The 14,172-nt window shown below is 40.2% G+C and overlaps 1 protein-coding gene across 1 annotated transcript; it reads right to left on the bottom strand.

Moving 5' to 3' along the window:
- Positions 1–7,487: 7,487 nt before the first annotated feature.
- LOC143853067 (exopolygalacturonase-like) lies at positions 7,488–10,957 on the bottom strand. Its single transcript, XM_077362788.1, has 5 exons — positions 10,526–10,957; positions 9,388–9,708; positions 8,513–8,802; positions 8,109–8,334; positions 7,488–7,992 (listed from the first exon to the last, which is right to left on the bottom strand). Exons 1-5 carry the CDS (start codon positions 10,841–10,843, stop codon positions 7,768–7,770), a joined length of 1,380 nt encoding a protein of 459 aa, XP_077218903.1. The 5' UTR covers positions 10,844–10,957; the 3' UTR covers positions 7,488–7,767.
- Between the last annotated feature and the right edge of the window lie 3,215 nt (positions 10,958–14,172).

The raw sequence follows: 14,172 nt of genomic DNA, 5'->3' as shown, positions 1-14,172 counted from the left end.
TTGTATAAGGTAGGACCCCCTCTTTTGAAACACTATCAATGCTAATGAAGACCCCATACAGCCCTCCAAACCCCATACCCAATTCCAAACACTACCAAAAACACAGTGGGCCCACATTGTTTGGATGATCCAAAGCATTCATTTGATGGGCCCTGACATAGATAGGGTGTGCCAAAAAAATCAGCTCCATAGGATCATCCTAACCCTTCAATCTATGGACGAACCGTCAACTGAGATGGTCTACCTTACACCAATTGAAACCTCAGGGGGTCTACTTGTAACTTTTTAAACATTAGGGGTTAAGTTGAATGTGTCAGAAACCACAGGGGGTCTAAGTGTTTTTTTCCCAAAATATAAATAGCAAGGGAAAAAGATGCTTATACATGCCAACTCTATATGGAAAGAGTTTTAACGGGGGTGCAACTCGGGTCGGGTTCAACCCAAACCAGACAGGTTAGGTTGGGTTGGGGTTGGAGTTGGGTCGGGTCGGGTCGGGTTGAGTTCGAGTTGAGTTTTCCCTATCCGTGTTGAGTTCGGGTTGGGTTGGGTTCAGGAGAGAGTTTGGGCAACCGGACCCGAGTGAAACCCAACATTTTTTATGATTTTTTTTTGTAAGCTTAAAAACTCAGGTTGGGGTCGAGTTCAGGTCAGGTCGGGTTCGGGTTGGAAAAAAGGGTTCCTTGGGTCGGGTCAGCCTCAACCCGACCCGAGTTGCACCCCTATTAATACGTGAGAGATTATATGATGTGTGGCAGTATAAACACGTATTTTTCAAAATGTACAGGCCCACACACATTTTGGAAAATACGATTTTTACGGCCGTGTAAACAACGTAAATAGGTTGTGCCGTAAAAATCGTTTCCGTAGGTTGATCCTAACCCTTTGATCATCTAGAGAGGGACTGGACATTAGGATCATCCTATGGGAGTGATTTTTGGGGCACAACCTATTTACATTCTGGCCCATCAAATGGACGGTTTGGACCATACAATAGTGTGGACATACCGTACTTTTTGAAAAATATAGATTTATACGGCCATACATCATTGCAATTTCTCTTTATATGGTGTAAGCCCATATAGTCTAGTATTTTGAGTTTTTATTTCTTTTGAATTTTTATATAATGTAAGCTCGTATAGTCCAGTATTTTTCAAAAAGTATTGTATTGCTTGCTGTGGATCCCGGATAGCGGAGGGAGCGCATCGTCCCTGTTTGGGAGCCCGCCCCGTCTCTCCGTATCTCCCCACACTTGAGGGGTGCTTTGTTCCGTTTATTGTTCTCTCCAAAGGCGGAGCCATGAATTTTCACTTGGGGAGGCCGCGCTAATTTACACTTGCCTGCATTGGTCATTTGGGGGGGTTGTTTGTAAATGTCTGCCTGTGAACTTGGGACAAAGATCCGAATTTCACAGAAAAGAGATTCTCTGAGTCTCCAGCTAGGTTAGGGCCTGAGACCCGTGTCTGCGTTTCTGATGAACTAGGGATAAAGATCTGAACTTCATAAGAAAAGTAGTGACCAAAGCTATCCTCTAGATCAGAGCCTAGAACCCATAATTAACTATGTTTTTAGGCATGGTCTCCACAAAAAAATTGGGTAAGAGATATGGTTATATTTGGGGAAGGTATTAGGCACTCCTCATGCCTGGGTAAACTCGGTCCCTTGACTTGACTTGGCGGTTTTGGGAAAACTTGGCAAAAATTAGTTTGAAACCTTTATTGTGATTAAGCTTATTCTCCGATTGGATTTCAAACAAAAAAAAAGGATAAAAATGGTAAAGAAAGTAGGTATTTTGCTTATTTATTGAATATGGAAAAAGGTAAAGGACTTTTTTTAATTCAATCTTCGACGAACGGTAATGCTCACAAGATTGAGATTGCCCCCTAAATCTACTTGTTAGATGTAAGCTCTCTTGAACGAGTCAAATGAGCACCTAGAAGCGGAGACGATCTCAAGCTTGTTGATTACCGATAGCTAAGAGTGAGAATTTGAGAAAATCTTTACAAAGAATGAAAATGGTTTAATGAAGGGAATTTCTTTAATCTAGTGTGTTTATAAACAACCATACTAAATGATTGGGATATACGTTATTTCAAAATTTGGATATCGGGGGGGAAGCCCATATTTCCCCGTATCGCTGACGAATACTGAGAGGAACAGTCTATGGTTAATCAGATTGTTTTGTTGCGTATAAATAACCGGAATTAATGAAACAATCTTCATTTAGAAAAATAGGAAGAAGGAGGGGATTTATGCCAAGGTTTTGGGGCCAAAGGATTCCCGAACCCTATAACCACCCACTTTCGAGTTTTGTAAATAAAATACAGAAAGCTGGTAAATATACCTAGTAAGTGAATAGTGTTGCTTTCGGAATTTCGGCGGAGTGCCGGCATCCTAGAGTTAGCAGTAGTGTGGTGTCGCTTTGAGTTCTTAGAATTTTGGCTGAGTGCTAACGCCCGGAGTTTGTAAGGAATTTCAGAAGAAATTGGACAATCACATATGACTATATATCAATTTCTAGGGAAATCCCAAAAACTTATGTAGCAATTCTCTCTCTTTTCAAAAGGATAATAGGAATTTTGAAAGAAACTAATTTATAGGAAAAGCTGAGGATGGAAATCAAAATCTTAAGGATCTTGATTTTTACTTATATATATATATATATATATAGGTAAAAATCCAAAAATCGCAGGTTGTGATTTGAAATCGCAACTTGCGATTTGCTCTGATACTGGTGTCAGGTTAGCAGCCAAATCACAACCTGCGATTTAAAATTGCATGCTGAGATTTCAAAATCGCAGGGGTAATTTTTACTTCAAAAAGCATTTTTTGATTACTGGAACTGATTCTTGGTTTCCGAAAGTGATTCTCGATTCTTGAGAAGCAGTCTTTTTGCTCCGAAAGTTAGTTTTTGGTTCAGTGCCGTGTAGAAACAAGTTTTTTGGTGGTGCCGTAAAAGGCGGGTGTTATGAGGTGTCTACACTTACACAAAAGGATGATCCATACAGACCACAACATATATGTTGCGCCTAAAATTCATTTTCATAGGATGATCCCAGCCCTTAGACCTGTACCTCAATGGGTTGTAGGGCTAAAATCATCCTATGAAAATGATCTGAAAAATACTGGACGGTTTGGGTCATCCTATGGTATAAGCCGTACGGTACTTTTTGAAAAATACTAGACTATTTGGGCCTACGCCGTATAACTATTTCTTTTGAGGGATGCTAAACTCAAGAACACCCTTGCAAAAAAGGGATGAAAGGGCACGTCCATTGGTTGTTGTAAGCAGTGTATTTATAATCTATAAAAGTCAAATCACATTAATTGCACTTTGGTAATGTGGAACTAATGGGGGCGTCCTTTTATCCCTTTTTTGCATGGCCACCCCTCAGTTTATCATTCCTCATTTCCTTTTGAACCTATTCAGTTGTCGAGCAACTTTTGCAAACCTACTAACCTTCTGTTTAGATTCCAAGAAAACATTCCAACCGAATTTTTTTGCTGTGAATTTTTTTTCTTGGAATGATTTGGAGAGAAATGTTATGATTATGGTGATATTAGGGGGATCTTTTTCCTTAGATTGCAAGAAAAACATTTCTTACGGGATTTTCTCTTGCAAATTTTTTCCTGGAATTATTTAGAGAGAATGTTATTATTATGGTTTAATTAGTGGGATATAATCATAAATTGAAGGCCCCACTAAATAAAAAATTAAATATTGTTTGTTAAAGTTATCTCTCCTTTTTTTGTGTAAAAAAGTAGGAAATTTTAGAGACATTTTTCTTTTCCAAACTTTTCATAAAATTCATACAATCCAAACAAAGCCTCATCAGAATTTATGTTGCATTGGAGGTAGTTGAAAAAGAAAAAAACAATAGACCAAACTGCCAATATAAGGTAAATTGATAAGCATTAAAAAAAAATAGGAAAAACTACCTGCCAAGAAACTTTGCCCAAACTATGAAATTAAATCATTTTAAAATAAACTAACAAGTCTTTGAAGATAAAAAAGACTAAAATGCCATTTCTTTTTATTCTTCTTATTCTTATATTTCTTTTCTATGATTTTTAGGAAAAAACACAATATAAGTTGATGTAGGACAACAAAGTGCTATGGTCCTATATATGAACTGATCCAAGGACTGTCGAGCAACAACACAAGATGAAGATTGTCAGGGTCAAAATTCGCCCACCATTGGGTGGTGCCGACCAAATATGAAAGTGCCCAAAATGGGACTTCGAGCCCTACACGGCAACCTCCCTAAAAGGGTGATCAGACTTAGAAATTGAGTTCCATGAGGAAACTCGAGTGTCATCTAGATAAACATGGAAACTGATTCCATGGGCAAGTCATCCAATAAGGAAAGACTCCAAGAAAGACAAGCATCCCAATCTGCAAAGGACTCCAAGTCTATAAAAAGGGACCAAAACTAAAAGTTACGCATCTTCTTCTTCTACCCCATAACCATGCTCAACCTCTCGTTATCCATAAATTCATGGTGCTCAGATATTGTTTGGTGCTATTATCTGACTTGAGCGTCGAAGGGTCTCCTGAATTCTAAATTACATGGCCCTCTAACATTGTATTCTTTGAGCGCAGGGCATCCCAAGCAGTCGAGTTGGCCTACAATGCTCGCCTGAGGCTCAAGACTAGATATTGGCATCAACAGATTGGCTCCATCCATGGGACACAAAAAGAAAAAAAGCATATATGAGCATGACACTAGTTCCGAAGAAGACCACACTCGGGGGCAAGAAGAGAACTCCGATCTAAAATTTGGGTACCACCCCGGAGAAGGCAGCAAGATCTGGCTGAGCAAAAAAGCTCTTCCAAGGCCGAGCTAAAAAGTTCTCCCAAGGCTAAGCAAAAAAGCTCCGCTGAGCAAAAAAGCTCTGCTGACAATATCCGACAGAGCAAAAAAGCTGTACCGATAAGATCCGGTTGAGCAAAGAAGCTGATGCAGGTGCATCCCAACTGTTCGAAGGCCAGAAGACTCGAATCCACGATCAGATTGATTGAATCACGTAGATCAATAGTCAAAAGCTTCAAAGACATGATTGGATCAATTCCGACCCTTAGATCAACCACCAAGCCATCAAATCAGGCATCAGATGACATGGAATGTCGATCCAACCTCGAGATATTGCCCAATCATTATATTCACAGGGGCAGAAGTGCGGAAGCTTTGATATCTAATAGGTGGATAGGGTAACGGAAGCAAAGTAAATGAAGGTAAGGAAAAAGAAGATAAATTTAGGGAAAATGGAAGGGAAACTATGGGAAATGAGGTGGTTTGAAAGAAATCAAAAGTTCATTTTGCCGCAAATTTATCTCCAAAGGTACAACCACGAAGACGCTCTTCCATAGTGGAAACTTCCCTCTCATGTTCACTAGAAAACACATCTTCTTTCCCATATTGATCAGCCATCTTAAACCTTCACTAAATCCTCCCTTTCAGCCACGGATAACAGCAAACCAACATCTCTCTCCATCAGCCCAAACCCCATGTTCAACCACCACTTTAAACCCCATCTCAGCCTTGTTTTTTCCATGTAAAACCCAGTTACAAAAACCCCGCTAAACAACCTCTCGGGTCCCATTAACCGCCAGCCTTGTGAGCCCACCTTAGCCCTCCTGTTCTTGTTTTCACTCCCTAAATAATAGCCACTTCTTACCTTTGTTTCAGCCACCCAAAATATCCATAAATTTCAAAACCGAAACCCTACACCTTCCCAAGTAATTTGTTCTCAACGATTTACCCCATCCCCTTCTAAGCCAGCCCTCTGTTACGTCAGAACCCAATAATTTTTAATTTTAGTTAGCACTTCTGGTTTGGAAACCCATTCCTTCTTGATTCTTTAATCAAGCAAGATGCTTAATTGTTACTCAATTAACTACCCTTTCTTAACCTCCACCCATGGTTCTTGATTTCATTAGCAATCTCTCGATCTTCTTGTCTTCTTTAATTCAGGATAGCGGATAGCGTTAGGGGCGGATAGCGGAAGCTTTGATTTTGAATAATGAATGGGGTAGCTGATGCTTAAGATTAAGGGGTGGTCTTAAATAAGTGGAAAAGCATATTTGAAAGGATTAGAAAGGGTATCTAAAACTACTAAAAATCTTTCCAGTATAGGTTAAAGTAAGGTGGAAGGGTGTTGGAAGTTCTTGGGTTCTTGGTTGACTAAAGGGAAGGCTTTCTTGGGGTTGGTTAAAAGGACTCAAGAAGGTTTCTTGGTGGTAGTTACGGTTAGGCTGAAGGGGTTAAGGAATGGATCAAGAAGTGGGTTATCTTTGGGTTAATCGGTTAACAAAAACTTGAAAGGGTGGTTGGTTAAAATAAGGGCTAAGGTTGAATCTTGGATAAAGAAAGGTGGTCATATAACAAGGCATAAGATGGAAGGCATGGGGTGGTGATCGATTAACATGGGAAGGTGGGCTCATAGTTAGCAAAACATGATTCGCCAAAAAAAAATGGGACGGCAAAAATTCGAGTCTAATACCGGTACTGGTTCAAAAAAACGTAGTAAAAAAATTGGAAACACAAGATAATGAGTTTAGAATTTTGTCATTTAAAAAATATGGTGGGGTAAAATTGGAAGTTGGCCCAAAAAACATGTTTAAAGCGTTTAAAACGCATGTTAAACTTGTTTAAAACGTTTGCCTAAAAAAAAGGGAGTTTTACTCGTTGTGAAAGTTTTGAACGGAGTTTTAAACGGCACACCAATAAAATGTGTTTTTTTGGAGTTTAAAACGGAGTTTTGCTAACTATGGGTGGACTAATGCCTTGTGGAAAACATGGCTGTTAGAAAGAGGTCTGGATGTTGGGTATATTGTGAGTTAAAGGGGGTGAAAGAAAGGATGTCAACCGATTGGAGGGGCTGGTCTCTTGGCTGGTTCGGGTGAAAGTTTAGAGGAGTTTGATAGACTATTTTGTATGGACATTGGAACGGTTAAAGAGGAGGTTTTAGGTTTGGGTTGAGGCTGCAGTTGGGGCTGGCTATGAGTTGGAGTTGCTGAAACAGAATAAAAAATTGATCCATGGGAAGATCACTTGATAAGGATTGATAGCTTGCATTCAACAAGAAATATAGGGAAGAGGACCAACCGGAGAATTCATGAAGAATTTTGTTTCAGTTTCTTCATTTCACACCAAAAGATAACCATAAAAAAAGAGACCAATAGTTTTATTGTCCAAAAGGCTTCCTCCATCCTTTATTTTTCAGTTTTACCAAAAAAGGGAGTTGCCATTTTTGGGTTCTGTCTAAGTTAGTAATTTCCATTTTTGTAGTTCAATTTAAGATTGAATGGGATCTTGGAGTGGCTAATTCATTAAAAAATTCAATAGAGATTATGCTCCAAGAATTAGTTAGTGTGGTGGGTATGGTACCAATATTTGGCAAGTGCTTTGCATGATCGATTTCTCACATCCCATGTTTAGAAATCATTGAGATCCCATTACCATTCAAACAACAAAGATTCAAACATATACACTTCAAACACGAAACTGGAAGCACTTTCACTATTTCTTTTCAATTATCAATGATTCGGATTGCAATTATAAATTCAATCGCAACATTGTACAAATAAAAACAATGTTATTAATGAAGTCTCACCGCCTTCATTGAAAGCAAGACATGTAATACGAATCATTTTTGGATAAGCTTTCATGGTTCCACACCCACCCAAGACATGGAGTGGTGGGGGATACAGAAGTAAGGAGAGGGAGTTCTTAAACCTAGTTCTATGAAGGTGGTGGTACAAAGAAGTTAAGCACATGCAGGTGGATTCTGCACGCCGGTTACGGTGGGCTTAACGTTTTGGCACATAGAGGCGACCTTTTGGCCTGCGTCCTGGTACGTTAAATCAATGTTATTTAGTTGAACACGTTGGCATGGAACTCCTGAGCTGCAAATCAAATTCACTGCAAGCTTAGTGAAAGAAGTGCCTTTGATGTTTTGGTAAATGATGTCACTGATCTGCACTGCTGAAGGCTGCAACAGAAAGAGAAGCAAAAATTTAGAAAATCCACAACACCTTCTACTCTCCTTCATTTCATTTCGAATCTTAATTTTGATTTCATCTATGTATACCAACATGTTCTAGTTACCTTATTCCCGCAGTTATGACCTGGGCAGTAGTTTTGATCGATTATGATAGGGAAAGAGACTTTGTTCATTGTGATATCTTCGAAGGTAAAATTAGAAGCTTTAAGCGTAGGTGATCCATTCCATGTTTTGATCCTAACACCATTGGTGGTTCCGGTAAGGGTGCAGTTCTTTACGTGTACACCTGTCACACCCGTCTCCCTCGCATACTTGCCGAGGCTGCCCACACTGCGAAAGATTGCAGAAATTTATCATCAAATTCTATTCAATGTCATAATATTTGTTAAACCAATCAGTTGAATATAATTGAGGTAAAGTTAAAGTTGTTTCATTATCATTTTATTAACAAATTCACTTTCTTTTACTATTTCAAATAGTTCAACTAGTTTGTTAGGATTGACATTACCTGATGCCGTGGCCTGGTCCGCAGGTGACACCCTCGATGGAGATATCAGTGTTGCCATCTCCGATGGAGACACAATCGTCACCCACACCAATTTTACAATTTGTAACATGGACGTGGGTGGAGCCACTGATATGGATGCCATCAGTGTTGGGGCTATCCTCAGGAGCTGTGGCATGGACACCAGAGACATCCACTCCTACGCAGTTGTTGATAACCAAATGGAAGGCCTTGCCGTTTTGGAAATTTATGTTCTGGATCTTCCCGTTGTTGTTCCCAATGAATCTCATAGACTGCACCCACACATAAAACACAAATCATTCCTTTCATTCTCTTTTAATTTAGTAATCGAATTTGACTTCAAAACCATTTGCATATATGATTACTAGCAATAGCATTCCTGACCCATGCTATGCTAAGGTGTAAAATAGTGGGCCCCATACCATTAAAACAAGAGTTGTAAAATGATGGGACCCACCCACACCACATCATTAATGACATTAGGAGTAAAATGGTGGGCCCCCACCCTATGCATAGGCTTGTTTAGATATGGTGGGCCCCATCCCATCAATAACATGAAGTGCAAAATGGTGCGCCCCCACCCATGCTAGACATGGTCATAAAATGTCAGGCCCCACCCTATCATACCATGAGGTGTAAGATAGTGGGCCCCACCATATTCATGGGTTTGGATAGATTTGGTTGGCCCACCGGATAAGTGTAAAATGGTGGGCCCTACCCATGCTATGCTTGGGTATAAATGTTTGGAAAGAAAACCACTGACGATGGAAAGAAAAATGGTTAGTTTATACGATGAAAAGATGCATGTATCCAAAATTTGTTGGGAGGCATGTAAAAGGGGCTTTGTATATACTTACAACAGGCATAAACTTGCATTTCCCCCCACTTTGGCATGTGGTTTTTTGCCAGGCTTCTGCTGCTCCCTGACCGTCTAACATTCCACCACCACTAATTGTGAGACCGTCCAAGTTTCGGAACAAGACCCAGGCATCAGAAGTGAAAGATGAGAGGCTCCCCGGAGCTCTTAGGGTTCCCCTTATCTCGGCCGCTGGGGATTGGGCTTTATTAGCGCATGGGCCATTGAACTTGAGCTCACCTACGAGGAATGTGCCTGTGGGGACGAGCCAAGTTGCAGTCCCAGGGAAGGAACATGCAGCAGTCCAAGCATCTGTGAAAGCCTGCAAATATATGGAAATGGCATTCTTCCTATGTCAAATATTACCCTACATATATTTCACAATTTGATATTCATAATAGCAACAAGGAATAACAGAAAATTGTTGCCTACATTGTATTATAATCCATTTTTTTTATCCACAATGAGTGATGCTTGCACATTAATCTAGTGGGAAATGTTATATTCGCCTCGTTTTCCTCCTTGAGCCACCCCCTTGTAGTGTAAAAAGGGTGGTCAAAACACACTAGAGGGGAGTGGCCCATGAGAGAAAATGGGGGCAAATACATCACTTTGTCCGAATTGTGGGTCCAACGCTAGATGGATTAATGGTGTAGATCATTTGATCAGACCGCCCAACTTATAAGGTGGAAGGCAGATTAGAATTGGAAGTCAATTTCTACGACATGATTTTGTGGGCCAAAGGGATTAAAGATGGACTTGGAGACTGGCAAACTCATGGATGAGATTAAAGACGGTCGTTTGTATGGTGTTTGCTCTTATTGGGAGAGAAACCAAAAAGTTGAATGGTAGTCTTGTCAAATGAGGAGCTTATAGTGGATCCTTATACATGGGACAATCTTTACCCCTGAAGTACACATGTATTCCGTTACCATGGATCAAAATACGTATTTTGATTGGATGGTTAGGATCTGTGGATCAACATGGTATATAATAAGGATCATGAAAGAACCAAGATAGGGTCTAGATGGTGTATGATTTGGATTGATCAATGGTGGGCCAAGCAATTGATCTAAGGGCACAACCTCCATGTTCCATGTATCAAAATATCACATAGTTAGAATACTTAAAAACCCCACCTTGGTGCTGTCCTTACTGCAACCGGGGTCAGCTCCATACTTGGTCACGTCGAAAATTCCGTTGCCGGATTTCGGTGACGCCGGCACAGGAGTCCCCGGAGCCGGGTTCTTGCTTCCTGTGCCACCATCGGAGCCAACAGAGGCTTTCTCCTGACCATCTTGGCCTTTATCATTGCCACCATCATTGCTAGAACCCGGTTTCTGTGAACCACCAGTACTGGATTTTTTTGCCTTTTTGCCTTTATCAGCTGCTTCTGCTACAGCACAAATAAGTAGAAAGATTAAGCAAATAGCTTTCAATTCCTTACTCAAACCCATCTTTTTTTTTTAATCTTTTGTAATATGATTTTTTTCTGAGCCGGGACCGAACTCGTACGTGGGACTTCAGCCCTGTAACCCCTTAAATTTAAATTTACGGGACTCAAGATCGACCCCAACTCGAATGAGAAAAACCAAAGGCATCTATGCTATTTATATTATCTTCTCCTTACGTCCTTACCACTAAATTTATGCAACATGCAACTATTTTTCAACCTAAAGCTAGCCTTTTTCATAGGGGAACGTTTGGTTTTGCTGTCTTAAGGCAATTCTCGGTTGTTTTCCCTTTTTTTAATCGGTGCAACGACAGACTCTCTCTCCCTCTTACAAAACACAACTAATCTTCTCTATTTTTGTCCTATTTGCCACAATTAGGGTTGTTGGGTTTTCTCTATTTTAGTCCTAAGTCGTACTCATTGCATGCCCCCCTATCATAGATCATTAGTGCATGTCATGGAATTTCAAAACTCTAGTTTTTTTTTCTTTTTCTTTCAAAACTCTAGTTTTATGCCGTACAGTCTAGTATTTTTCAAAACTAATGTACGGTTCACTTCATAGGTTGATCCATACCCTTCATTTGTTGGGTCAGAATGTAAATAGGTTGTGTGCCAAAAAATCATTTTCATAGGATGATCCTAACTGTCCAATATAAAGAAGTTTTCATAATGGGAGTTCCTCTTTAGATTGGAGGGTTACGATCTTCCTATGGAAATGATTTTTAGGGGCACAACGTATTTATGTTGTGGCTTGACAAATAAACGATTTGGATTATTCTACAAAGTGGGCCGTACACTACATTCTAAAAAATATTGAATTATATGTACACCTGGCAAACGGGCGTGTTGGGTTGGGTTACCCGCGGGTCATGCCGGTGCGGGTAAAAAATGACCCGCATCCCTACGGGTCATCACTTAGGTGACCCACACCCGTTGCGGATGGGTTGGGTCAGCCTGCGGGAAACCTGCAATTTTGGGCGGTGATAAATTCACCCCCTTCTATGTATGAATTCACCCTCTAATTTTCAAAATAGACTGTACAACCTGCACCATAGGATGATCCAAACCGTCCATTTGATGGGTCACAACGTAAATAGGTACTGTGCCCCAAAAATCATTTCCATAGGATGATCCCAACCGTCCAATCTATAGGAGTTTCCATAATGTGAGTCTCTCTTTAGATTAGAGGGTTAGAATCATCCTATGGGAATGATTTTTTGGGCACAACCTATTTACGTTGTGGCCCATCAAATGGACGGTTTTGATCATCCTATGGTGTGGGCTGTACCTTCCATTTTGAAAAATAGTTCATTCAATTTAATTCCACTATTCCAGCCAGTCAAAAAAGAAAAAAGAAAAAACGAATTGCGGGACCCGTGGGTTCATCCGACCCAACCTTTGTTTTGGCGGGTTGGGTGACTTGCGGGTCAATTTTGACGGGTCACTCAAATTTCAACCCTTACCCTCAAATTTGTGGGTGGGTTGGGTCGACCCACGGGGACGGGTCGGTTTTGCCAGGTCTAATTATAGGGCGATGATATTTTCACCCCCTTCGCATTCGCCCCCTTATAACGTACAAGTAAATGATCTCTTTTAGTTTGGGAAATGATATCAGCACAGCCATTTTTGCGACTGTACTAAGTCATCTTGTCTTTTATCATTTAAAGAGCTCTTCAAGGAAAATAAAGACCGGAGTGAAATGGCCGACGATTTGGCCCTTTCAAGATATTTTTTGCATTTTATGGGGATTTGAGTTGTCTTTCTTATCCTTTTGTGGATGTGTCACCCATGGTGGATCCTCTTCTTCTTTTTTTTCCAGAAGGGATTCCCGTTTTGCTAGCAGTGTTCATCATTTAAATAGTTTTCAAAGGTTATTACAGTTCCCAAAAGCTCTCACAAGCCAATTAAAAAAAGAAAAGACGGACATAGTTTGTGCAACTATTATAATATGGTTGTGCTGATATCATTTCCTTACGTTTTATGGTGTGTGGCCCAGTAATCCACCGTTTTTTTTTACAAATAGTATTATGAAGCCCACTTCATAGGATGATCAAAACCGTTCATTTGCTGGGCTTAACATAACTAGGTTGCGCCCCAAAAAATCATTCCATAGAATGATCCTGACCCTCCTATTTTTATAGGTTTCCATATGTGGAGTCCCTCTATAGATAGGAGGCTTGCGATCATCTCTGGCAAATAAATGGTTTGGATCATCCTATGAAGTGGGCCATACAGTATTGTGGGACCTATGATTGACACTTGGGACATCCATCGGATGGTTCCCCATGGCTATTAGGCAACAACACCGGCCCAACACATTTTACACAGTTTCTTTTCCTATTGGCTGAATGTTTAATAGGCAGGAATGACAACCCAACACATTTTACACACTGTTTCTTATAAAGTTGTAAATATTCAGTTTCCTTTTTCATTTTTTAGGAACGTCAAAAATAGAAAAGAGGCAATTGCAAAAGAAGTCTTCTTTGCAATACGAGGATGATAGATGCAAGTGTTAACTTACCAACTTCTTCAAAAGCTTAAGCTGTTTGAGAAAGGTATTATTTATCTTTTATACTTTAACACTCCCCTGCATGTGCCGACCATCGCATGTGGATTTTTGCTATCCGGGAGGTTTGAACTCGAGAACTTTGGCTCTGATACCCTGTTAACTTACCAACTTCTCCAAAAGCTTAAGCTGCTGTAGAAATGTGTTATTTATCTTTTATACTTTAACAGCAAGGGCCCTCTTTATGCAAGGGCCGGAGAAGGGTCCTGGAATACATCCACGTCATTTTTAAATTCAGTTGAGAATTTATGGAAGGGCCGGAGAATGACGTGGATGTATTCCAGGGCCCTTCTCCGGTTGCACTTTATTCGGTTGCACTTGCATCTATCATTGGTCTTGCAGTAATCGTCTTCTAATTTGAAAATTTACAAAAAAGGCTCGTCTTATTTGAGTGAATTTTGCAAATTAGGTTTTGCCATCAAATTGCGACTAAAATACCCATGGTACTTCATGTGGGAAGGATTCAGCGAGTGCGATTGCCACATACACTTGTGCTGGCTGTCCCATGTAAAGAAAATGGGCGAATTTATGATTTCCTTTTTTTAATATATTCATAAAAAGAGCAATGATAGAATGAAGGGCGCCCTTGCAAAAAGGCAGATTCAAGGGCTCCTGCATTGGTCAATTTCAGCAAAAGTCAAAGCCATTCCACTTTTTGTTTCGATGGGGTGGGGTCCATCATTTTACACCTCATGTTTCGATGGGGTAGGCCCATTATTTTTACAACTATGCATAGCACGGGGCCAAGAATGCTAGCATATATAGAA

The sequence above is a fragment of the Tasmannia lanceolata genome, unplaced genomic scaffold (assembly GCF_043159265.1).
Source record: "Tasmannia lanceolata isolate RefF3 unplaced genomic scaffold, GAP_Taslan_0.1 ptg000019l, whole genome shotgun sequence".
Classification (NCBI taxonomy): domain Eukaryota; kingdom Viridiplantae; phylum Streptophyta; class Magnoliopsida; order Canellales; family Winteraceae; genus Tasmannia; species Tasmannia lanceolata.
This window is presented reverse-complemented; position numbering and strand designations above follow the sequence as displayed.

Bases quoted from the DNA above. Each gene is read 5' to 3' on its own strand.
- LOC143853067 (XM_077362788.1), bottom strand. From the start codon at position 10,843: ATGGGTTTGAGTAAGGAATTGAAAGCTATTTGCTTAATCTTTCTACTT. The intron at 9,709-10,525 runs GTGGGGTTTTTA...ATATATTTGCAG, and splicing joins GCAGTAAGGACAGCACCAAG to GCTTTCACAGATGCTTGGAC. The intron at 8,335-8,512 runs GTAATGTCAATC...AATCTTTCGCAG, and splicing joins GGACCAGGCCACGGCATCAG to TGTGGGCAGCCTCGGCAAGT.